The 27,132-nt window shown below is 41.0% G+C and overlaps 1 protein-coding gene across 3 annotated transcripts in view; it reads left to right on the forward strand.

Moving 5' to 3' along the window:
• LOC132407315 (NACHT, LRR and PYD domains-containing protein 3-like) overlaps positions 1–26,537 on the forward strand; it is a 49,831-nt gene extending 23,294 nt beyond the window's left edge. For 2 of the 3 annotated variants that reach the window (XM_059993643.1, XM_059993645.1), the window contains 8 exons: positions 5,213–5,384; positions 5,482–5,547; positions 18,590–20,315; positions 21,365–21,451; positions 21,609–21,779; positions 21,933–22,103; positions 22,259–22,426; positions 22,593–26,537. In XM_059993643.1, the coding sequence (XP_059849626.1) occupies positions 5,213–5,384; positions 5,482–5,547; positions 18,590–20,315; positions 21,365–21,451; positions 21,609–21,779; positions 21,933–22,103; positions 22,259–22,426; positions 22,593–22,680 (2,649 nt within the window). In that variant the 3' untranslated portion in view covers positions 22,681–26,537. The remainder of the gene's footprint in view (positions 1–5,212; positions 5,385–5,481; positions 5,548–18,589; positions 20,316–21,364; positions 21,452–21,608; positions 21,780–21,932; positions 22,104–22,258; positions 22,427–22,592) is intronic. The other variant, XM_059993644.1, reaches the window with a different exon arrangement.
• The last annotated feature ends 595 nt before the right edge of the window (positions 26,538–27,132 follow it).

Genomic DNA, 27,132 nt, shown 5'->3' on the forward strand with positions numbered 1-27,132 from the left:
AGGGCTATGGGCTTAGTGCAGGTCGGTGGGACTAGGTGAATGTAAGCATTCGGAACGGACTAGAAGGGCCGAGATGGCCTGTTGCCATGCTGTAATTGTTATATGTTTATATGAACCTATCTACCTATGCCACCTCTTTCAATGATTTATGTATCTCTATTTCCAGATCCCTTTCTTCTACCACACTCATTAGTGCCCAACCATTCAGTGTACAAGTCCTACCCTGGCTGGTCTTTCCAAAGTGCAACATTTCACACTTGTCTGCATTAAATTCCATCTGCCATTATTCAGCCCAGGTTTCCCGCTGGTCCAGATGCAACTGAAAGCTCTACTGTTCCTTGCTGTCCACTACACTACTAGTCTTTGTCTCCTCTGCAAAATTTGTGGATCCAGTTAGCAGCGTCATTACACAGATCATTGACATGGATTGCAAACAACAACAGACCCAGTACCGTTCACTACTGCGTCTCCTGTCAGAGAGGCAAATGTCTACTACCACTCTCCCATGAAGCCAAGATCTTATCCATTTTATTATGTCATCTTGAATGCCGAGTGACTGAACGTTCTTGGACAACCTCTCATGTGGGACCTTGTCACGTGCCTTGCTAAAGTTCATGTAGACAAGTTGCCTTCAGCAACTTTCCTGTTAACTTGCTCGAAAAACTCGAAAAAAAGGATTGTTAGACATGACCTACTGAACATGAATCCATGTTGACTATTCCTAATCTCTCCATTTCTATCTAAGTACCCATATATTCCATCCCTTAGAGTAAATTTCCCATGACCAGTGTCAGGCTCTTCAACCTCTAATTTCAAGGTTTATTTTTAGAGACTTTCTGAAACATAACATCTTTGGCTCCTCTCCTATGACTAACACTGTTTTTATTATCTCTGCTAGGACCCAGGCAATTTCTGCACTTACCTCTCGCTGCATCCAGGGGAACACCTTGTCAGGCCTTCTGGTTTTATCCATCCTGATTTGCCTCAAAATAGAAGACACCTCCTTATCTATAATCTGTATAGGGTTCATGAAGATGATGTAGCTTACCTTACTTCTAAAGACTGTGTCCATCTCCTGAGTATATATAGATACAAGCAATGCATTTAAGATCTCCCCCATCTGTTTTTGCTCCATGCATGAATTACCGTTCTGATCTTCCAGAGGACAAATTTTTGTCCCTTGCAATCCTTGTGCTCACAACATATATGAGGAATCCCTTGGTATTCAGAATCACCAAGTCTGCTAAGGGAAACCCGTGTCTTCGTTTGGCCCTCCTGATTAAGTGCACTCTTGTAGTTTTTTGTGCTTATTAGCACGTCTTTGTGAATCTAGAATTGGGTTTCTTACAGAAAGCAAAGGGTCGTTGTGCATGGCTCATATTCTGCATGGAGGACGGTGACCAGTGGTGTTTCGCATGGATCTGTTCTAGGAACCCTCATCATTGTGATTTTTATTGATGACTTGGATGAGGAAGTAGAAAGGTCAGATAATAAATTTGCTAATGACCCAAAGGTTGGGAGTGTTGTAGATAGTCTGAAAGCTTGCCAGAGGTTACAGAGGACATCCATAGGATGCAGAACGGGGATGAGAAGTGACAGGTGGATTTCAACCCAGATAAGTGTGAAGTGGTTCATCTTGTTGGTCAAATTTGAAGACCAAATATAATGTTAATGATAAGACTCTTGGCAGTGTGATCAGTGAGATCCTGGGTTCTGTATTCATGGGATACTCAAAGCAGCTGCACAGTTTGACAGTATTGTTAAGAAGGCATATAGTGTGTTGACACTCATCAACCGTGGGATTGAGTTCAGGAGCTGTGGGGTAATATTAAAGCTATATAAAAAAAATGTTAAGACTCCACTTATGAAAATACTGACTTCTGAGTGAACTTGGCATTTTCTCCTTGGAACAATGGAGGATGAGTTGTTGACCTGATAGAAGTCTATAAGATGATGAGGGGTATTGATTATGGGATAGCCAGAGGCTTTCTCCCAGGGCTGAAATGGCTGACACTATGGGCCATAGATTTAATGTGTTTGGAAGTAGGAAGTAGGTACAAGGGGGATGTCAGAGGTTTTTATTTTCAGACAGAGCGGTGGGTGTGTGCAAAGCATTGCCAGTGAAGGTGATATTACAGATTTTAAGTACACTTTTTAGGTACTTTTTAAGCACACGGAGCTTAGAAAAATAGAGTACAATGCACTACGGATATTCTGGGTAGTTTTTAAAGTAGGTTACATGGTTGGAACAAAATTGTTGGCCTGGGGTCTGTAATGATTTGTAGCCTACTGTGTTGTATGTTCCTACCTGCCTATAATTTGAATGCACCTCCTTTTTTTCTTAACCAGGTCCTCAGTATCTTTTACACACTAAGGTTCTCTGCACTTGTTATATTTACCTTTTATTCTGACAGGCACGTGCAAGGTTTGTATTCTTAAAATTTTGTTTCTGAATTCCTCCCACTTTCAAAGTCTACTTTTTGCAGAAAGTAACCTGTCCCAATCCACACTTGCCATATGATTCAAAATCGGCCTTTCTCCGATTTAGAATCTCCACACATGAGCTAGACCCATTCTTTTGCATATTCACTTTGAAACTGATGGCATTGCGATCACTGGATGTGAAGTATTCACAAGCATCTGTCACCTGTCCTATCCTGTTTCATTCCCTAATAGTTGATCAAGAATTGAACACTCCCTAGTTGGGTCTTCTGCGTACTGATGAAGGGAACTTACCTGAGTACATTTTGCAGACTCTGTCCCACCTAGAGATATTACAATATGGGATTCCCAATCAAGAAGTGGAAAGTTAAAGTTGCCTACTATAACAACCTTGTGTTTCTTGCAACAGGCATAGGAGCATAAATAGATCTTTGGCTAGCTCCTCTCTCAGGTCTTTGTAACTCCCTTTACTCCACCCACCACTGCGACTTCTAGGTTTACCTTGTTCCTCTCAGACTGCAGGGTAAGTTCCATTATACTAAGATCATTGACTCTTAAGCTCCAGAATCTATTTTAGTTCAATATACAAGCTCTATCTGAATCTGCTTTTTCACTAGTGGGCTCAACCACATGCTACACTAAAAGCCATTTGATTTATTCTACAAATTCCATTCCATCGCTTGTGATTCATCACCAACCTGATTTTCCAAAGCTACCTGCATAGATATTCTCTTGACTATTTTAGCTTTACCTTCTTGCATCACCTTTCTACCTACCATTGTAATTTGTAGCCCACATTCTGGTTATTGTTCACAAGCTGTATAGAAATCCCATCAGTATTATTTTAACCTTGAAGATTATTTTACTCTACTCACTGCACATCCTTTTGATACTATATGTATACTTGGAACACCCACCAGTGAACTTCATACAGTCACCAATCAGTGATACCCACAAATTCATACGTAACAATCTCCAACATCGCTACAAGATTGTGTACAGTAACTGTTATTCAGCAGGCATTAAATTATTGCACATTCAGTCCTGCATTCATCACCCTCTTTGATCTTGCCCCATGTTTCAAATCAAATCATCCTACTGATAGAAATTTTGCCCTATCATGTGCCTGTTTGTCCTCACAGTTTCACGACACACTACATCTACTTGTGTGTCAGCTGCCCTATCCTCAGCCCTACCATTCTGGTATCTTCTTTCACTTCAGACAGTTAAAGAAATCTGGTAGAGGCCTCCAAATCCTAAGAACTTTCTACAGGAGCATAATTGTGAGCATCCTGACTAGCGGCGTCACTGCCTAGCATAGGAACTATACTTCCCTCAATTGCAGAACTCTGCAGAGAGTGGTGTGGGCTGCCCAGCATGTCCATCAATGTGAACTTCCCACTATTCAGGACATTTACAAAGACAGGTGTGTAAAAAGGGCCTGAAGGATCATTGGGGACCTGAGTCACCCCAACCACAAACCAGTCCAGCTGCCACCATCCCGGAAACAGTACTATAGCATAAAAGGCAGGACCAAGAGGCTCCAGGACAGCTTCTTCCACCAGGCCATCGGACTGATTAATTCATGCTAGTGAAATTGTACTTCTATGTTATACTGTTCACTATAAATTAATTTTAAATTGAGAATTGTACATTTAGACGGAGACATAACATAAAGGTTTTTAACTACTGATGTATATGAAGGATATAAATAATAAAGTCTATTCATTCAATTCATGTCACGGAGGGTAGGGGTTGCCAGAAACTGGACCTTGCCTGTCACACTAAACATGGCTGGAAGGATAGAGCAGAGGCTGCATGTCTCTCGTTTTACATGAATGCCTTCATTACTTTTAAGATGTGAGTTATGAGTGTGCCTTGCCATGTTACTCCATCAAAACGTGAAGGTCAACATCATGCAGTATAGATGGTTCTGGCCGCAAAATATCCACTTGGTCCATCATAAATAGTCTCCAGTTTGTGACATCTGCAGCAGATGCAGAAGTTCAGTAAAACTGAACGCATCTCCCAAGCCTACAAATCCATCAGGCCAGAACAAGGCAGTGAATATGCAATCTGGCACATCCACTTCAACTCTCAGCCCACACTGACTTTTGGGAATCTCACCATTCCTTCACCAGCACTGGAACTTAATCCTGGAGTCCCCATTCATCACTGCGTAATTTATCTTCATCAGCAATTATAAATTGTTACTTCTGAAGGGACAAATACGGATGAAGAGTCAACTGTGGATTTGTAATGGTAGTTATCTAACATACATTTTCAGATATGATTCCCACCCATATCAGCCCCAGGCCATGCGGAATGCCTGTTACTCTGAATGTGTCCTGTTCTCTTTACCTACATTACAACTTCTGAGAATTCAGTTTTCCCCCCATGTCTGTGAGATTCGGTTCCGTAATCTTTTTTTTTGCTCTCTTGTTCTCCCTTCCCTTTTTTTCTTGTTACATGCCAGTTTACTCTGCTTTGTTTCCACAATATTTTGTCAATGTGAATCCATCAGGAAAGTCCCTGGAAAATTTTTCACTGGATGAAAAAATAACATTCACAGAGATCTTCCCTTCACCAATCCTAAAAACATATGGTTAAATTTGTAGGGTAGGGTTTTATATCAGCAGTTGTTGTGCCAAAAGAAAATATCTAACATGTCAAATAGTAATTCTTGCATTGTTCAATTCCTATTAAATCATGAAAAATCCCCATGTCGTTCTGTTTGCTCCACAATTAATTTATTGTTTCTCTTTCATAGAAGGTCACTGAACTGACAGAGAAGGGAAAACGGCCAGAGAGTTCCAGTTGCTTCCTCAGTTTGGTGATGGGCAAAGGCTCCCGGGCCCGGAGGGAAATGTGGAAATCCTTTGTGAAAATGAGGATAATGTTACCGAAGCTGGACAGAATACTGAAGGAAATAGAGGAGCTTGGTATGTTAAAGCCACATACAGAACACAAAGGCACATTGAAATATAACAGTTTAAATTAAATTAACTCAGTTTTCATGAAAGCTTTTTTTTTAAACAGGCCCGGATCCAGAAGAATACATGGACATCGCCCAAGGGTTATATGAGTTACCCACTCAGCTGATAGGTGAGTGATATATGTACAGTCTTGGATCAGTTCCTTATACTTCATCTTTTTTATGATTTAAAAGATCATTCTTGAGGCCACCACTGCTGTGAGTGGGTCAGAGTTTGAAGTAGCTTTGGGTCATCAGGCTTGGGGTCGGGGAAGTATCTGGTGCACTTCTCTTTTTGTTCTTAATTCTTCATTCCTCATCTGTTAGAGCATAGGTCTACGGTGAAAATAGATCTAATGGCAGTAGTTTATATTGTACTGAGATGTGGGAGTTCTGGGAGACCTCCAGTCTCGTGGATAACCACATCAGCACCAGGTGCACCAGGCTACAGCTCTGGAGTTGCAGCTTGAGGACATTTGGCTCGGGAGAATACGGGAGAATGAGGAGGTGATAAATAGGAGCTGCCAGGAAGTTACAAGAGACAGGGAGCTGTGTGACCCTGTAAAAGAAAATGCACAGCCAGTGCAGAGTACACTTGTGGCCTTTGTCCTCTAAAATATGTATACCAATTTAGATAGAGTTGAAGAGGATGTCTAACCAGAGGAGAACATCAGTCACCGGGTTTCTGGGACTGAGTCTGGCATTGTGGCTCAGAAGAAATGAGATGAAGAGGACTACAGTGGTGATAAGAGATTCCATAGGCAGAGGAAAAGAGATGAGTTACTGTGGGCACAACAGAGATGGTAGGTTGACTCCCAAATGCCAGAGTCAAGAATGGGTCCATAACATTCTAAAGCAGCCAGAAGTTTTCATACAAGTTGGCACAAATGATACAAGAGGAAAGTTGAGAGGTATTGAAGAGAGATTTTAGGGAGGTAGGTAGAAAATTAAAAATCAGGACATCTAGGGTAGTAATATCAGGATTGCTGCCTACGACATGTGCCAGTGAGGGTAAGTGTAGAATGATTTGAAAGGTAAATTTCAGAGGAATTGCTACAGGGGGCAGGGGTTCGACTTGCCGTTTGACCCTAATCAAATTCATATATTCTCTCTTCTCTATTGGGGAGAAGATACATAAGCCTGAATGTATGTACCATCTGGATCAAGGACAACATTAATTCTGCATTTATAGGACTATTAAGTGGTCACATTCTATTTTAAGATGGGATCTTATTAATAGCACATATAATAATAATAATAATAATAATAATAATAATAATAATAATAATAATAATAATAATAATAATAATAATAATAATAATAATAATAATAATAATAATAATAATAATAATAATGAAAATCCAAAGTAAATTTATTAGCAATGTACATATATGTCACTCTATGCAACCCTGAGATAGATTTTGTTCCTGGCATACTCAATAAAAACAATACATAATAATAGGACCAATCAAAGACTGCACCTAACAGGTTGGGCAACCAGTCTGCAAGAGACAACAAACTGTGCAAATACAGAAGAAATACATAATAATAAATAAATAAACGGTTCCATAGTCTGTGGAAACAGTTCAGTGATTGATGGGGAAGTGAAGTTATCCCTCCGTTTGAAGAATCGTTGTTTAAGAGGTTCTGAACCTGTTAGCATGAGTCCTGAAGAGGTTCACTGCTTCAAATGAAATGCAAGGCAAAGACTCAACTCTTTTCTCCATAAACGTGAAAAGATATTTAGTTGAAGAAGAGCTGGGAGGTTTCCACAATGTCAGCACCACCAATCCTTCAGTAACACCTTGTAAAAACAAAACTGAGCATCTCATTAATTGGTTCGTTCATCTATTATTTCTATTGCACTTCTTTAAAAAGTGTTTCATTACATTGAATGTTTTGTGCATGTTGTTAAGATGGGTTTTCATTACTTGTTTTGAAACTGATTCAAGATCAGCTTCCTCTCTATGTTAGATCCCTGAACAGTCCATGAACGTGACCTCTTTTGCTCTATTTTACTTCTTTTATTTCTTATTGTAAATTATACCAGTTTTTTATGTCTTGCACTCTAGTGGTACCAAAAACAACATATTTTATGGCATTTATTAGATATAATATGTCGTATTCTGATAGCTGTACGCACTGGCATAAAACAACACAGTGAATGACCATTCTGGATTTTTATTCACCTGATTTAAGAAGGAAGACTGAGTTTATACTGACTGGAGTTTGGGCAGTTTAGAGTAGATTTGAGAGAAACATAAGATATTCAGACATCTTAATAGGGTACATCTGAGGGGGGTGGGAAGGATGTGTCCTCCTGTGGGATTAAACATTCGTAACATCCACTGTTTAATATTTAATATAAGTCCATACTTGAAAGAAGTGAGGTCAGATTAATTATTTTAGTGGTTATTATTTTTTAATAATAAGGTAAAACATATATCTTACCTAAAGGAGAAATCACTAATGACCCATCAAAATCACCTCCTATTGTTTACAAACTAAATATGAAGTTGCAGCATTATGCATCTTGCTATTAATCACCATACATTTAGATAACTTCCATATACTTGCTACGAGCAGAAAGTATGCAGAAAGAGCATGAAAGGCTGTAAAGAACAACTGAGAACAGATTATGAAATTCTAAATCAAGCCAAGAGCAAAAAGCGAAAATCATACACTTTGTTACATAGACTACCAAAAGCATTTGATTCTGTCCAACACTCATGATTATTAGAGTTCATAATGTACAGTAATACACCGGACACTTGTGCAATTCACACAATATCTGATGAAGCATTGGTGTGCTGTAATCACTCTGACTATTCACAACCAAAAAAGAACAACCATTGTTATCAAAATAACCCAAGACTATTCTCAGGGCGATTCCCTTAACCCATGGTGGTTTTGCCTGGTTTTAAAGCGGCCCTCTACCTTACTGAATTGGGCATGAAAATAGCTGTCAAATTAGCAAAAAGAAACAAACAAGTTACAACTTGATGCACCTTGCACATTACAACAGGCATGGATGAATTAAAATTATACTCTCCATCAGTAAAGGTAAAGCAATAAATTCAAATAATAGAGGTATTTTCAAAAGATACAAAAATCAGCTTTAGACTTTATAAGTGCAGAGCATTCAACAGATTATGTAGTACCATTAAGAAGTCAACTCATGTGAGCAGCCCTAATGGAAGTCATCAAATATTCCCATGTTATGTTGCTAGAAACCACAGCTAACCCCTTGCCTAATGCAATAAGTAACATCATCTTAAGGCGATTAAAATCTCTATTGCTACTCAAAGAAAATGAATGTTGCTAGAGCGTTTCCCCTTTATGACAGCGGAAGAGAGGATGCTGTGCTGGATTAAAAGTTCATCTAAAGAAAGGGGGTTCCATTACAGACTATTCTGCTGGCAGATATACTGTCTCAGGTAAATAACACCAAGGATCTCAGAGCATGATTGCTGGACCAGAGGGATATCCAGGACAATTGTGTTCTTAAGCGTTAGGGAGACTTGGATATCACCGTCATTCTAGACAAAGTGATACAGCTCGCTGACTTCACATTTGCTGCCAAGATGGAACTGGTTAGTCTTTCAAAGGCAGAGAAGTTGAAGCATCCTTCGTTAGTAACTCCTGGTGGTGAACAAACCTGACTGTTCTATCCCAGTCGTGCTCATTGGACCTGGAATATCTTGTGGTCAACTATCCTCCATTTTACCTCCTGTGGGATTTTTCAGCCAGCACCTTGGAAGCGGTGCAAAGCCAACCACAGGCCAGTGTTCAACAGTCTCTAATGAGTGGGGCTATGGAATCGACAGGCATCATTAAACAGAACACCCTGATGTTTTTCCCCATCAGCTTGGGGGATTTTTACCAGACATCTTGAAAAAGTCTCTAAATAATTATAACCATCGCAAGACTTGTGGAACCAGAGGAAGCAACAAATAGGGCCACTTTGATAATACCATCATGAGCACTTACTGTGCCATCCTACAACTGCACTTTGGAAAGTCTGATCACCTTCTGGGTATAGGTAGAGACTGAAGACCACAACACCAGTAGCAAAGAACAATGTATAGATAAGGAAGACACAAGAGCAGCTACAAGGCAACTTTGAGTCCGTAGATTGGACTGTATTCAGCAATTCATCTTCAAGACTGAATGAATGTGCTCCAGTTGTCATTGACTCCAGGCCATATTATACATAGCTGAATCAAAAGCCTTGAATGAACCAGGAGATTCATACTCTGCTAAGGAAGGACTAGATCTGTGGCATGGAAGTCTGGTAATCCATGACTGTACTAGAAGGCCAGGTATGGCATTGAGGATTATCACAAGAGGAAAATAACAATTCTGATTGAGGTTTGAGGTGTAATTGGTTGCACATCAACACTGGCAGTGTTTGCAGGCCTTCATTTCCTACAAAGCACAAGCTGATGCAAAGAATTGTGGAGATGTTTCGCTCCCAGAGGGGATTCAATTATTTTATGTTCACTGTGAAAGAGAAAATACAACTATTGCTATGAGAATCTGGATAGCACCCACTGACCCTCTGACCTCTGTCTCGGAGGCCAATGTCAGAAGATCTTTCAATAGGGTAAACACTTGCAAGAGGACAGACACTGATGGAGCTGTACCTCCTGGAGTTCTGAAAATCTGTGTCATTCAACTGGTGTGTGTGCCTGTTCAAACATTTTTTTCAATATCTTATTGCTCCAGTTGTAAGTTCCCTCCTACTTCAAAAGGGAAAAAAATTACCAGTGTCCAAGAAGAACAGTATGATATGCCTTAATGACATTTATCTTGTAGCACTCAGTTGCTCAATGAAGAACTTTGAGAGATTGACTATGGCCTGAATCAACCACTGCCTCAGCAAGGACATGGACCCAATGTAATTTGCATGTCGCTACTATTTGCCTACAGAGGATGAGATTTCATTGGCTCTTCCACAGCCTTTAATCACTTGAAGGACCACAATACTTATTTCAGATTGCTGTTTAACTATATCATTTGAACAGGTATGAAGAAAAGCTCCAAACCCTGGACTGCTGTACCTCCCACTGCAAATGGATCCTTGAGTTCCTCATGAGAAGACCACTGTCTGTGCTGACTGGAAATAATATTTCCACTTTGCTGATAATGAAATCTGGTGCATCTCAATGATGTGTGCTTATCCCACTGCTCTTTGCTCTCTGCAAGCATGATTGTGTGCTAGTCATCTATAACTTTGCCGATGACACAACTATTATTGTCAGAATTTCAGATGGTGATGAAAGGGCGTATAGGAGCAAGATATTTCAGCCAGTTGAGTGGTGTTGCAGCAACAATCTTGAGCACAATGTCAGTAGGACAAGAGAATTGATTGTGAACTTCAGAAATGGTAAGATATGGAAGCACACCAATGTCCCCATACAGGTGTCAAGATCTCTGAGGATCTTACCTGATCCCAACATATCCATTCAACTATAAAGAAGACTAAACAGCAGCTACATTCCTTTCGGAGTTTGAGGAGATTTGGTATGTCCCCAAAGACAGACGCAAATTTCTAAAGGTGTGAAGTGGAGAGCATTCTGACAGGCTGCATCACCATCTAGTATTGAGATGATAGATGTGTGACACTGCACAGGATCAAAGTAAACTGCAGAAAATTATAAACACACTAAACTCCTTCAAAACACTGACTTCCCCCTCATTAGATATAGGACCATAAGACCATAATATTTTGGGGCTAAATTAGGCCATTTGGCCCAACCGGTCTGCTTTGCCATTTCATCATGACTGCTTCGTTTTTCCTGTCAGAACCGATTTCCTGGCTCTCCTCACATCATATCCCTTCATGCCCTAACCAATCAAGAATCTGTCTAGCTCTGCGTTACATATAATTGGCCTACACAGCTGCCCTTGGCAACAAATTCCACAGATACACTATTTTCTGAGTAAGGAAATCCCTCCTCATCTCTGTTTTAAAAGGATGCCCCTTTATCCTTAGGCTGCGTCCTCTGGTCTTTGTCTCTCCTACCATAAGAAACACGCTCTCCACATCCTCTCTATCAAGGACTTTCACCATTCGAAATATTCAATCAGGTCTCTCCTATTTCTTCTGAAATCAGGTGAATACAGGTCCAGTATCAACAAGCGGCAAGCACCATACAATAAGCCATTTAATCATAAAAACATAGAAACATAGAAAAGATACAGCACAATATGGGTCCTTCAGCCCACAAAGCTGAACCGAAAATGTCCCTACCTGGAATCATTTTTTTAATCTCCCTTTCAACCCTTTCCAGTTTCAGCATGTTCTTTCTTTCTTTTTTCATTTGTAATTTATTTTTTTTATTGAAGTTCATCATCAAACATTTCCATAATATGTATTTCAGTCATTGTACATGTATATCATATAATCATACATATCACAAATCTCCACAAAGTACTTATCTGAGGTATACACTTATAGAAAAGAGTGGAAAGAAAAAAATAACCAAAAGGAAAGAACCATGAACAAGTAGGGAGTGATTTTGTTTTTACAACAGCTTCATTGATTTGTACGAATAAAATCAGGCCTAAGAGGCATTATCTAGTTAAACCATTCTTCCCAGTATGAATCAAATTGCTCCAGCTTATGGTTAACAGATGCTGTTATCTTCTCCATTTTGTAAGTGTCCATTGTAATTTCCATACATGTATTTATAGTTGGGCTCTCCTGTGATAACCATTTCCTAATAAGTGTCATTTTACCAGCCACCAACAGTATATTCATTAAATATTTATCTCTTTTCAACCATTCTTGAGATATATATCCAAAATATATCATCTGCCCAGACTGTTATATCTCTTTCAGACTCAACTGATAGAGATTAATCAAAATCAATTCAATGAATGGAACAAGATGCTATTAAGGTATATTTTGTAGGGTAAAAGGCCTAGAGTTCGTCTCAAAATTTTGCAATTAGCAAAGGAACAGGGAGAATGGGGCTTGCCTTCTCTTAGAGATTATTATTTTGCAGCATAGTTGAGAGCTACGATGTGTTGGTGCAACCCATCATCTGACGCTCAATGGAAAACCATTGAGGATTGGGTATTTCCCATCCCCATACAAGCAATTTTGTCTGATAACAACCTGCAAAGGTACATAAATACTATTGATAACCCATGGGTGAAATTGACTCTTAAAATATGGAAAACTACTATAAAAGAATATAATGTAGAGGGAGATTCTTAAATGTTGTGCATATGTCTCGGATTTTACAAATAAATTGGATGCTAGATTTAAGGACTGGACAGCTAAAGGAATAACAGTTCTTTGCAACATAATAAAAGAAGGAGCAATGTTCAGTTCAGAAATGCTTAAAGAGAAACACAATAGAAAAACAAGATTTTTATCGGTATTTACAGATGCGACAATGTGTTAATAAGATGCTGAAAAATGTAACCAAGGCAAATACATGCTTGATAGAGCTCTTTAGAAAAGCATATAATTCAGATAATGGTAGTAGAATCATTTCAAGCATGTATAAGGGTTGTCAAATCTTAAAACACATAATGTATTGTTTCATACATTAAAACAAAATGGGAGAAGGAAGGAGAGATAATTATATCTGAGGAAGAATGGAGAACAAGAAGGAGATATCAATGGAAGTGTACCAGTTCACAGAAATGGAGGGAGTTTGGATGGAAAAACTTGATAAGATATTTTATTACACCTTTTCAGAAATCCCATTATGATAGTAACCTCCCTATTTGCTGGAGAAATTGTGGAAATCAAAATGCAAATCATTATCATATTTTTTGGGACTGCCATGACATCAAAAAATATTGGAGAGGGATACACAATACCGTGCAAGACATCTTTAAATGTGAAATACCCTTATAGATTCAGCACGTTATTTCTAAGATAAGGGGCCCAAATCTGCTCACAATACTTCAAGTGAGGCTTCACCGGTGCTATATAAAGTCTCAAATTACATCAAATTACCTTCCACTTCTCCCGAAATGAATACTAACATTGCATTTGTCTCCCTCATTACAGATGTAACCTGCAAATTAACATTTTAAAAATCCTGTACAAAGACTCCCAAATCCCTTTTAATCTCGGATTTTTGTATTGCTCTTCATTTACAAAATAGTCAACATCTTGACTTCTACCAAAGTGCATGACCACAGGCCACTTGACACTGTATTCCATCTGCCACTTCATTGCCAATTCTCCTAATCTGTATAAGTCCTTCTGTAACCTACTACCTGCCCGTTTATTTAACTTCATATCATCTGCAAATTTTCCAACAAAGCCATAAATTCCATAAATAAACAACATAAAAATAATCAATCCCACCATAGCCCCTAGTTGAATATCATTATTCAGTGGCAGCCAACCAGAAAATACTCCCTTTATTCCCATTGTTTACCTCCTGCCAGTCAGCCACTGCTTTATCCATACCGCAATAATTCCTGTAATACCATGGGCTCATAGCTATATATGCAGCCTCGCCTGTGACAATTGTCAAAGGCTTTCCGACAATCTAAGCGCACAACATCAACCGAATCTCCATTGCCTCTCCTGCTTGTTAGTTCTTCAAAGAATTCCAGCAGATTTGTCAGGCAAGTTTCTCTCTTGAGGAAGCAAAGCTGACTATAGTTTATTTTATTATGTGCCTCAAAGCCCCGTACTTAGTAACCAACTCCACCATCATCCCAACCACTGCAGTCAAACTCTCTAACCTATAAATATTCTTTTCTTTGGCCTTTCACCCTTCTTGAAGAGTGAAGTGATATTTGCGATTTTCGAGTCTTCCTGTAGCATTCCAGAATATAATGATTCTTGAAAGATCATTCCTAATGTCTCTATGATCTCTTCAGCCACTTCACCACTTTCAGAACACTGGGGTGTACACCATCTGGTCCATGTGACTTATTTCCCTTTGGATCTTTCAGTTTCTAGATAGCCTTCTCTCTAGTAATGGTAACTTCACACATTTCATGATCCCTGAACACCTGGAACTTCCACCATACTGCGAGTGTCTTCCCCAGTGAAGACTGATACAGAATTCTTCAGTTTGTCCACCATTTCCTTGATGCCATTACGACTTCTTCAGCATTGTTTTCTTGTGATCCTTTATCCACTCTTTCCTCTCTTTTACACTTTATGTATCCTCTTTAATATTATTGGCTAGCTTATTTGCATATTCCATTTTTCCCTTCTTAATGACGTTTTAGTTGCTTTCTATTGGTATTTAAGAGCTTCCCACTCCTCCAACTTCCTAGTATTTTTTGCTGTTATTATATGCCGTCTCCTTGGCTTTGACTTCCCGTGTTAGGCACTATTGTGTCATCCTGCTTTAGAATATTTCTTCCTATTTGGGATGTATATGTCCTGTGCCTTCTGAGTTGCTTCCAGAAATTCCAGCCGTTGCTGCTCTGTTGTCATCCCTGTCAGTGTTCTTTTCCAATCAATTCTGGATAGCTTATCACTCACACCTCTTGAATTTCTTTTGACATATTATATTGGTCTGAAACCACCGGGAAATTTTAAACTAGAAAATAAGCACTGAAATGACAAATTAAACAAAAACACCAAGTACATTTGAACACATTTAAATGAACACTATCTAGGACAGAAAGATAAAGAGGATTAAGAGACAAATAAATTAGACAACATTCTGATATGTTTTCATCAGTCGATACAGGATTCAGCATTTCATGCAAGCAAATTCAATTCCGATAAGAAGTAACAAGACACATAACATATAGAAATAAATTAGAGAAAATTTGCAGAAATAATCTGAATTAAAAGAAAGAAATTTAAAGACAGTAGAATATGAACAGTATATACCATTTCCCAATAGTAATATCTACCATTGTACCATACCTAATGCATCACACAATAAGATTAAATAGTTTGGCCTGTAAAGCCATATATAGGTAAATCCTCAGAAAGCCACAATAAGAAACACAACTAGACTATTCCGAAATTTCCTATCAATTGAGAGATGAGTGTGGTTGTCTTGCCTGTACCTTAGGTTATATCAGTTTGAGCTTAAAAAAATAAATAATAACCGATTTATGAAGCACTATTCATCCTGACGGTGTCATTCAAACTGCTCTGCAATGACATAAAGTGAATACTAGAAAATAAAAGAAAAAATTAAGATTCAATAAAATGTTTTGCACTGATGTTTAAAACTGACAGCCTGTGTCTGCAACCGTTACATAGTAGAAGAAAATGTCTTTGGCTCCCTGGTTATATATAGGGAGTTTTGTCCAGAACTGTAGTTTTAGGTGCTGAACTCTACAGTTTAGTAGAGTGGTTCAACAAAACTCTGATCGGCTAATAATCTTTTGGCCTTGTACCTTATTGTCTGCCTGCACTGCATTTTTCTCAGCAACTGCAACACCGTTTCCCTGTACTCTTCTGTTCTCTTTTCCCTTGTACGGCCTCATTGCACTGATGTGATGACATCATCTATTTAGATTGCTTGTGGAAAAGTTTTCAATTTTACCTCGGTACATGTGACAAGAATAAACCAATTTACCAAAATATTGTTGTTAATAATACAGCGTCCCACTCCCCTGTTCAGTACCAGTTGCCAAAACTTCACTAAGCTCTCCACCAAACACGCTGTATACCACTGAGATGCTTCTTGTCTCTCCCATACATGGAGATTCATTTCCTTTTTTTCCACCTTTACTCAGACACTGCAACTAAAATCTACCCGTTTACTTTCTTGTCATTCTGATGGGCTATCGATCCGAAACATCACTGTGATTCCCTGCACAGATGCTGCCCGACTTGAGTATTTCATGCATATTCCACGCTTGTTTTGATGCAAGAGCAGTGGACACCTGTGACTCCCCAGTGTGCAGCTTTCACAAAATGCGCAGTGTACCGCTCTTCATATTTCCACACCAGATCAGCATTAACATAATCTGTTCATGATGCAAACAATGCTTTAGATATACTGAAATGTTGTTGTAATGGGAGTGCAGTCAGGATTGAAATAAGATATCAGGAGAATGTTCACCATCACAAGTAACTGGAACCAGAAAATGAGAACTGGACATTTTCTGGGATATCCATCACTGTCAGTTCTGGTGACTGTGAAAAGAATTTTACTCTCTGTCTTAATATCCATAAGAACATAAGAAATAGGAGCAGGAGTGAGCCATCCGGCCCATCCAGCCTGCTCACCCTTCAATAAGATCATGGCTGATCTGTCTGTGAACTCAGCTCCATCTACCTGCATTTTCCCTATAACCCTTAATTCCCCCACTGAGTAAAAATCTATCTAACTGTTTCTTAAATATATTTAGTGAAGAAGCTTCAACTACTTCCCTGGGCAGAGAGTTCCACAGATTCACCACTCTCTGGGAAAAAAAACAGTCTTTCTTCATCTCCATCCTAAATCTTCTCCCCTGAATCTTGACGCAATGTCCCCAAGTTCTTGTCTCACTTACCAAGGGAAACAACTTTCGTACTTCTATCTTATCTATCCCTTTCAAAATGTTGTATTTTTCTATAAGATTCCCTCTCATTCCTCTGAGCTCCAGGAAGTATAGTCACATGCAACTCAATCTCTCCTCACAGGTTTACCCCTTCATCTCTGGAATCAACCAGGTGAACCTCCTCTGAACTGCCTCCAAAGCCACTATATCCTTCCTCACGTATGGAGTGCAGAACTGCACACAATACTCCAGGTGCAGCCTCACCAGTATGCTGTATAGTTTCAGCATGACCTCCCTGCTGTTGAATTAATTCCCTTTAGCAATAAAGACTAATATTCTGTTTGTCATATTAATAACCTGTTGTACCTGCAAGCCAATTTTTTGCGATTGATCCAGAAGCTCTCCCAAGTTCCTCTGCAGAACAGCATGCTGCAATCTTTCACCATTTAAATAATAATAATCTGTTCTTCTATTATTCCTTCCAAAGTGGATGATCTCACATTTACCAACATTGTATTCCATCAGCCAGACCCTGGCCCACTCACTTAACCTATCAATTTCCCTCTACAGACTCTCCACATACTCTGTACAATTTGTTTTTCCACTCAGTTTAGTGTCATCCGCAAATTTTGCTACACTGCACTCAGTACCCTCTTCCAAATCATCAATGTAAATGGTAAACAGCTGTGGGCCCAGTACTGACCCCTGCGGCACCCCACTCACCACAGACTGCCAACTGGAGAAACACCCATTTATACCAACTATCTGCCTTCTATTGGTTAACCAATCCATTATCCATGCCAATGCACTTCTTCCAACTCCATGCATCCATATATTATTTATAAGTCTCTTGTGTGGCACCTTATCGAACAGCTTCTAGAAATCCAAGTATATGAAATCCAGCTGATCTCCTCTATCCACTGCAATCATTGTGTATAACCATATAACAATTACAGCATGGAAACAGGCAATCTTGACCCCTTCTCGTCCATGCTGAATGTCCTCAAAGAAATCCAGTAAGTGTCAAACAGGACCTGCCCTTCCTGAATCCATGCTGCATCTGTCTAATGGAAGCACTTCTTTCTAAATGTTTCGCTATTTATTCCTTAATGACAGCATCAAACATTTTCCCAACTACTGATGTTAAGCTAACTAGATTATAGTTGCCCACATCCTTTTGCCTACATCCTTTTTAAAAAAATTAGTGTGACATTTGTTGTCTTCCAATCTGCTGGGAGCTGTCCAGAGTTTAAAGAGTTTTGATAAATGATTACCAACCCGTCTTCTATAACCTCCGCTAATTCCTTCAGCACCCTGGGATTCATCCCAACAGGACCAGGCACTGATCAACATCAGGTCCTCTAGTTTGCTGTTCACTAACTCTAAAATGACAGTGATGTTATCAATGTCCTCACCTCCCATTTTGTCCATAACATCCTTCTTTGGCATATTAAACGTGTCTTCCACCATGAAGACTGACACAAAATAGTTGTTCATTGCCTCAGCCAATTCGTTGTCACCCAATACCATTTTCCCCTTCTCTTCATATAAGTGACCTTCGTTGAATTTTGCCACTTGCTTCCACTTTATATATTTATATTTATATATTTGTGGTAGCATTGAATTAATTCATGTAATCTCAAACACTGAATATTGAAATGCAGCTATAAAGTTCTTTGCCAGTTGAGCTATTCAATATTTTGACCATGTTCTCTGTTCCCATGGAAGATGTTCAACAGAAACACAAGGAGACTCTGCGGTCACAAACTGAAACACTGAGAGTAAACACGATCCTGATGAGGGAGAAAGTGAAGATTTTCCAGCTGGTTGATCGATACACTGAGCTCACGGTCATTTCTAATGTTCGGTATCAGAGATTGGTGGAAACTGAACTGATGGCAAGAGGCAGAGGCCACCAGGTGTGGAGAGAGAAACAACTCTGCAGAGAGCTGGAAAAAATCCGGACTGATCAGTTGTTCCAGAGCAGCTTTTCCCGGAGTAAATCCAAATCTGGGAGTTCAGCTGCAGTGGCCGGAGTCATAGGGATTGGGAAGTCAACAATGGTACAAAAGATTGTTTATGACTGGGCAACGGGGAAAATATACCAACGGTTCCAGTTTGTCTTCAGTTTCAAATTCCAGGATTTAAACTCAATTAACTGCAGAACAAACCTGAGAGAACTGATTCTGGTTCAGTATCCTTACTTTGGGAATTTCCTGAGAGAGGTCTGGAAGAACCCAGAGGGATTGCTGTTTATATTTGATGGTCTGGATGAATTCAATCAAAGAATCGATTTTTCTGACAATTGGAGAGACACAGAACCCAAGCACCAGTGCCCAGATCCCGAGTGGTGGTGTGAAGTGTCTGACATAGTGTACAGTTTAATCCAGGGCAATCTGCTCCCAGGGTGTTCAGTGCTGGTGACCACCCGCCCCACCTCGTTACATTTATTGGAAAAGGCAAATATCAGTGTCTGGGCTGAAATCCTGGGATTTGTTGGTGAGGAAAGGAAGGAATATTTCTTCAGGCATTTTGAAGATCAGATGATGGCAGCAGCTGTTTTTAAACACGTGAGAGATAACGAGATCCTGTACACCATGAGCTACAACCCCTCCTACTGCTGGATCCTCGCTCTGACACTGGGCCCCTTCTTCACACAAAGAGTCAGGGACCCACAGCTAGTTCCCAAGACCATCACCCAACTATACTCCTGCTATATTTACAACATCCTGAAAAACCACGGCTGTGAGACTGAGAACCCCCGTGACGTGTTACTCAGAGTTGGTCAGATGGCCTTCACAGGAGTGTCCCAGAAGAAGTTTGTGTTTACAGATGGAGATTTGATCAACCATAATCTGCAGCCTTCCCATTTCTTGACAGAGCTCTTGAAAATGGAGGATTCTCCCCGCTGTATGGTGTACACATTTCCACACCTCACCATCCAAGAGTTTGTAGCTGCGGTTGCACAATTTCTGAATCCACGTCCTGGGGATATTCTGAAATTCCTCTCTGAAGTCAACAACACGACAGATGGGCGATTTGAAGTATTTCTCCATTTTGTGGCTGGTCTCTGCTCCCCAGTGACAGCTCGGGTCCTGGAGGAGATTCTGGGTCCATTTCCTCACGAGACAACATTACGGGTGATTGACTGGTTGAAGGAGAATTTCACCCACCAGATTGGAAGCATATCTAGTGAAACTGGTAAACGGTGCCTTCTGCAAATTTTGCACTGCCTGTTTGAATCTCAGAATCATTGGCTGGCTCAGGCCACAGTGGGATCTGTGGAAAAAATTTCATTCAGTGGATTTCAGCTGACCCCAATTGACTGTGCAGTTGTGACTCATGTCATTGGACTCTGTGATACAATAAAACACCTCGACCTGTGGAACTGCGGCATTCAGTATGAAGGATTCCACCACCTGAAACCTGAACTGCACAAGTGCCGGGTGTTGGGGTAAGTTGATTTATTTCTCACTCTGGACTGTGAAACGTGCAATATGTTGTTTCAATGTAAATGGATTTGCATTTCACTGTAGTAAATCAGATTGCGAAGAATTGTGAGAAATTACCAGGGGATCAGTTGGTGATTTCCTAAGGAAAGGAGAGGTCTGCATTTCCTTCTGAAGAGATTCTGCAGTCATCGTCAGATTAGTGAACAAGATTAGCCTTTGGTTTAATGTTAGTAAATCACAGGAATGCCCCTGTTTCTTGCTGCCTCTGACACATCCATTGACACTGTTCCTTCTCAATGTTGCTGACACCCAGTCTGATACTGACTGCGAAAGGTTCATCTGGAATTCACACTCTCTTCTCAGCGAAAGACTGTGCCAGTGAGCTGTAGAGAAATACCATTATGATTTTGTCCACCCCTTGCCCTTCCCCATGTGTGACTATCACCATCAGTACACCCATGCAACTATGCTCACGACCGGATACCCAGCCCCATTGTGCGCACAGTCTTTTGTATCCTCATCCCCTCTTCTTGTAGGATCATCTTTTCCCATTATTATCCTCTTGTTAGTATCCTCTTCCCCAAGCCTCTTCTCCTGTCTGATCTCACCCACATTCCCTTTCTTCCTGTGGGACATCCCTTCCTATCTGTTCCCTCCTGTCGGATCTTTATTCCAAATCCCTCTGTTGGGAGTACTCTGCCATCTCCCATGGACATTTTCTTGTCCAGAACTCCACCGCTCTGTGGTACCTTCGAAACACTTCAGAACTGCCTCTCCATTCCATTCATGCCAGGGTTGTTCTTTTATTTTCTCATTGTCCGGGAATGGAATAAGTCACGGGCAGATTGAAGGTTCACACCGACAATCTAACATACTGAAGTTCGGTGAAATCCCTGGAGCTGGTCAGTGCGGGACATTGACAGTGATGGGAAGTCCGAACAGGTATTTTACTGAAGGGTTCAGTATTTTCTAAAATTGCCAAGTGAAGAGAAATTCACACAGATCTATGGTTTGAATAATTTTCTTCATGGATTTGTTTGTGTGTGTTTAGACTTGGGCACAATGAACTGGGAGACTCAGGAGTGAAACTGGTGTCTGCGGCTCTAAAGAACCCAGCGTGCAAAATGCAGAAATTGTGGTAAGTAGCAGACTGTGGGAGATTATATTTACAGTCACTGGGTGTCTGACACTGACATCAATGTGAGGATCAGTAATTGTGTTAGTGACAAACACCGGGGATTTGTACCGTCTCCTGTCTCTGTGTGTCCTTCACTCTCACTCTCTCTCATCTCCAGGCTGGAGAGAGTCGGTCTCACGGATTCTGGTGCCGAGGATCTCGGCTCCGCTCTCAGTACAAACCAAACACTGACGGAGCTGGATTTGAGTGGAAATAAACTGGGAGATTCAGGAGTGAAACTGGTGTCTGCAGCTCTGAGGAACCCAGAGTGTAAAATACAGAAACTGGTGTAAGTACCAGACTGTGGGAGATTGTGTTTACAGTCACTGGGTGTCTGACACTGAACATTAATGTGATCAGTAATTGTGTTACTGATAAACACAGGGGATTTGTACCATCTCCTGTCTACCTGTGTCATTTAACTTCTGTCATACATTTGCAGGCTGATTGACGTTGGTCTCACAGATTCTGGTTCCAAGGATCTCGCCTCCACACTCAGTGCAAACCGATGGCTGATGGGGTTGGACTTGAATAAAAATAAACTGAGAGACTCAGGAGTGAAACTGCTGTCTGCAGCTCTGAGGAACCTGGAGAGGAAAATGCAGAAACTGGGGTAAGTACCAGACTGTGGAAGCTTGTGTTTACAGTCACTGGGTGTCTGAAACTAAACATTACTGTGATCAGTAATTGTGTTACTGATAAACACTGGGGAAATGTACTGTCTCCTGTCTCTCTGTGTCGTTCACCCTCACTCTCTCTCAACTCCAGGCTGAACTGTGTTGGTCTAACAGATTCTGGTGCTGACGATCTCTTCTCCGCTCTCAGTACAAACCAGTCACTGATGGGGCTGGATCTGGGACTGAACTCACTCACAGACCAATCAATCCCTGCTCTCCGTCGCCTTGTACTGACTCTTCCGAGTTTGGACTGGATCTGGTGAGAGTTTCTGTTAATGTTCAATGTGATAAAATATCAGTGGATTCGCATGTTTTCTGGTGTCATATTTTTCTGTGAGTGTTGTTGAAACATTAACCCCAGTCCCCTGTTACTGACACAGTTGTGTAATCTGTTTATTTCATCTTTATCCTTTCATCTGTTTCAGGCTGGTAAGGAATCAGTTCAGTGAGACCGGGAGGAAGAAATTGATATCTCTGCAGGAATCTAGACCTGGACTGAGGATGATCCTGTGAACATCCCAATTTGTGAACAACCCTCCCCAAGGGATGGCAATATTTTTGCCGATATCCTGCCTTTCCCTTTGATTGCCATGCTCCGGATTTGATATCCAACCTTTCCAATGGACGACAGCTCCACCGACCTATGACATTAGAGTCTAATCACAGTCATGAAAATCCAACGGCACTGCTTCCATCGGATGCTGGGGTCTGGATTTTCTCCTGAAGGAGACCCTGCAAAATTAGGCAGCCTGTAAGTGTCTGGAGGCAAAGCTCAGTAAGGGACATCAGTGTCAGGATTGATTATCTGGCATGGAAATCACTCTGCTGAGGATGATACATTCAGCAGTGCCATCAGTATAGTGATGTTAAACTGACAAATACCTCGGCAGTGACCCTGGATTAGTAGCGATCAGGACACGGCCCTGAAGTGTGATTTTATAAACATCGTTTCCCCGATGCAGAGTGATGGGGAGAAACGAGACAGATTATTCAACCGGTCACTCATTGTCGCCGGTCAGTTAATTGTGTATGAATATGGTGAGTCGGGAGCAGCTTATTTATTCTCGCTCCTTAGAAGTTCACACTGCGTTTAATTTGCCTTTGTCATAATAATCAGTATCAGGTTTAAGATCATCAGAATATGTCTTGAAATTAGTTAACATTATGGTAGCCATACAATGCAATAGATGACAACAAATAATATATATATATACAGTATGTACGTATATGTATATTAAATTAATAAGTTCTGCAAAAACAAAAATAAGAAATGTAGTGAGGTAGAGTTCACAGGTTCAATGTTCATTCAAAGATTGTATGACAATGGGGAAACAGCTGTTCCTGAATCGCTATAGTGTGTGTCTTCAGGCTTCTGTACCTCCTTTCCGACAGTAACAATGAGAAGAGGTCATGTCCTGTGTGGTGGGGGGGCTTTAATGATGGATGCCACCTTCCTAAGGCTCCGCTCCTTGAAGACGTCCTGGATACTGCGGAGGCTGGTATCCAAGATGGAGCTGCCTAATTAAACAGCTCTCTGCAGTTTGCTTTGATCATGTGGAGTATAAATCCATGACTCCATAACACACCGTGATGCATCCAGATAGAATGCTCACCATTGTACATCTGTAGGAATTTTCATGTGTTTTAAGTGTCATAGCAAATGTCCTCAAACTCCTAATGAAATATAGCCGCTGTCTTTCTTTCTTTATATCAGCATCGATATGTTGCAACCAGATCAGATTTTCTTAGAAATTAACACACAGGAACTTGAAATTGCTCCCCCCTGCACTTCTGATCCCTCAGTGAGGACTGGTGTATCCCACACTTTCTGAAGTGCACTATCACTTCTTTGGTCTTACTGACGTTCGGTGCAATGTTGTTGTGACACCACTCAACGAGCCAGCATATAGTGCTCCTGCATGCACTTTTGTCACCATCTGAGCATCTGCTAATAACGGACAGATCTTCTACAACTTTATAGATGGTATTTGAGCTCAGCCTTGCCACACAATTAAGAGTGTGGATAGAACAGAGCAGTGGGCTAAGCAGACAACCTTGACGTGGGTCAGTGTTAATGAGGTGGATACGTTAGCTGCACAGTTTGTAGTTTACCAGCTAGAAAGTCAAGGATTCAGTTTCAGAAAGAAATGTGGAGACACAGGTTCTCCTGCTCTTCAATCAGAACTGTGCTAATAATGGTGTTTTACGCAGAGCTGTAGTCAATAAACAGCATCCCGACTTTGGTATTTGTATTGTCCATGTGATGCAAGGCGGCGTGGAGATCCTGTGTGATCTTAGCTGCCGTAGGCATTGTGGTGAAAGACTCCAGACGTCAGGTCTTGCAGCTCTCCCTCCCATCACCCTTGAGTCAGTTAGGATCCTCCTGGCTTTTGGAGGCACACCTGTAGCCAATTCAGCTGCAGGTGTTTATAAGGCGCCTTCGGACTGAGTCCAGGCGGGTGGTCCTTTGTTCCGTATCCTGCTCTCTGCTGGATTTGTATCTGCTCCGCATCCTGTTTACCCTGTCCCAGTTCAGACCTGCTCTGTATTTGTTCTGTCCACGTTGGTCTTGTTCCCCTGCTTTTTCTGTCATGCGCTGGTCACGCTGCTCCACCTGTTTTGCCTTGCATGCGCTGTCGCGCTGTCTGCCTGCCTCTCCCGAGTTACCTGGGGATCACGGCTGTTGTGCTGGTCACTGTGGACCTACTCCCCATTTTACCCCATTGCCTCCGTCGGGCAAGTCCAGCCGGACTGCTGCTGCCTGGCGGGGTGCTCTTCCTCCTCTCCCCGCCCCCCCCCCCCCCCAACCTGCCTAGGAATCTGCGTCTTGCCCAGGCCTTCGTGTTTTCGCCTGGGAGGCGGCCCTACCCGGGACATATGCTTGCCTGAACTCTGGAATCCTACTCTGCCTGCCTGAACTTTGGGATCCTGCTCTGCCTGCCCGACTATGAGTCTCTGTCTGCTGAATCCCAGCATTATCCCTTTCATGCCATGGCATCCACCTCCTGGCCTACCCCTAGTACTTCAGTGCCTGCGTTCTGCACTTAGGTCAATTCCAGTCCCCGTTTCTGACATTCATGTAGAAATAGCAGAGGATCTGACAGAAATATTTCAAGTGTCATTAGAAATGGGGATGGTGCCGGAGGATTGGCGTATTGATCATGTGGTTCCATTGTTTAAAAAGTGTTCTAAGAGTAAACCTAGCAATTAGAGGCCTGTCAGTTTGACGTCAGTGGTGGGTAAATTAATGGAAAGTATTCTTAGAGATGGCATATGTAATTATCTGGATAGACAGGGTCTGATTAGGAGCAGTCAGCATGGATTTGTGCGTAGATTGTCATGTTTGACAAATCTTACTGAATTTTTTTGAAGAGGTTCTGAGGAAAATTGACGAGGGTAAAGCAGTGGATGTTGTCCATATGGACTTCAGTAAGGCCTTTGACAAAGTTGCGCATGGAGGGTTATTTTGGAAGGTTCATTCATTAGCTATTAATATTGAAGTAGTAAAATGGATTCAATAGTGGCTGGGGATGTCAGAGAATATTGGTGGATAACTGTTTGTCAGGTTAGAGGCTGGTGACTAGTGGTGTGCCTCAGGGATCTGTACTGCGTCCAATGTTGTTATTTCACATACATTAATAATCTGCATGATGGGGTGGTAAATTGGATTACTAATTTTGCAGATGATACTAAGGTAGGTGGCGTTGTGGATAATGAAGAAGGTTTTCAAAGCTTGCAAAGAGATTTAGGCCAGTTAGAAGAGTGAGCTGAGCGATGGCAGATGGAGTTTAATGCTGACAAGTGTGAGGTGCTACATTTTGGTAGGTGTGTTGCCCTAGGGCATTTGTTTAGCTTTATTACACTTTAGCTTTAGCAATTCCTTTGTAATTATTTTGTAGTTAAAGTTAAGGTTGTTGAAAATAAATTAGTTGTTTGTGGTGTGTGGCGGCATGCGATGACATCACACCCGTTTCGCCGCGTCTTGTGGGAAAATACCGGTTTGGAGAAACGGGAAGAAGGGGGCTTGTGTGCGCGAGAAAATTTTTCATTCTACGCACTAAAAAACATCATAGAAGCAACGCCATAAGTTCATAAGATAATCGATATGTTGAAGTAGAAATGTTAACGCTGATTCTGTTAAAGATAATGACGGTTGATAAAGTTTATGTTTTTTTGTTATTTAAAGAGTTTCTGGACAGTTGTATGGTGTTTTTACAGCCAGTCGATGGCGCAGGTAGATTCTGACTGTATGTCGTATTTTAATGTAATATAATTTGTTGTAGTTTTACTTTTGCAAGTATTTATGTTGTAGATGCAATGCCAAAAAGGAAATAAACACTGTACATATTTTGTATTGTTTTATCAACGGATTACACCATTCGTTAATGTGGAAGTGTGAACAGTAAATGGTTAATCTTACTGGGATCCTACTTCATAGAGTACGCTTTACCTCGGAGTTTAGTTCAGAGTTCTTACACCCGAATGAGAACACTACAGTGAAAAATGGCATTACCAGGTGTTTCAACAAGTGGCACGACGGCATCGCGATCCACCGTCAAGTCGTTGCCATCCAGCGCCTGGAGCAGTAAGGCATCAGCAAATAAGGCTGCCCATGCAAGAGCTAAAGCACAAACCGCCAAAATGCGAGCGTCATAAGCTGAATAGGAAGCAAAACTGAAAATTGAAAGGGTGAGGATAGAATCAGAGTTAGAAGTCTAGATGAAGTTAAATCTACTCCAGAAAGGACCAGAGTGGAGCGCATTAGCGATTACATCCGATCTCAAATGGACTCGAAGACTCGTTCTTCCTCTCCATACTTATTTGTTAACGTCCCATTTCAGGAGGAGTCAAAGAGAAGGCCAGTTGCATCACATCCATCCGAGGAACACAATTTACCCTTGCTACATTGCGACGAACTCAAGAATGAAAAGGCTGATGACAAATACTTCTCGACAACAAATTTAC

The sequence above is a fragment of the Hypanus sabinus genome, chromosome 18 (genome assembly GCF_030144855.1).
Source record: "Hypanus sabinus isolate sHypSab1 chromosome 18, sHypSab1.hap1, whole genome shotgun sequence".
NCBI lineage: Eukaryota > Metazoa > Chordata > Chondrichthyes > Myliobatiformes > Dasyatidae > Hypanus > Hypanus sabinus.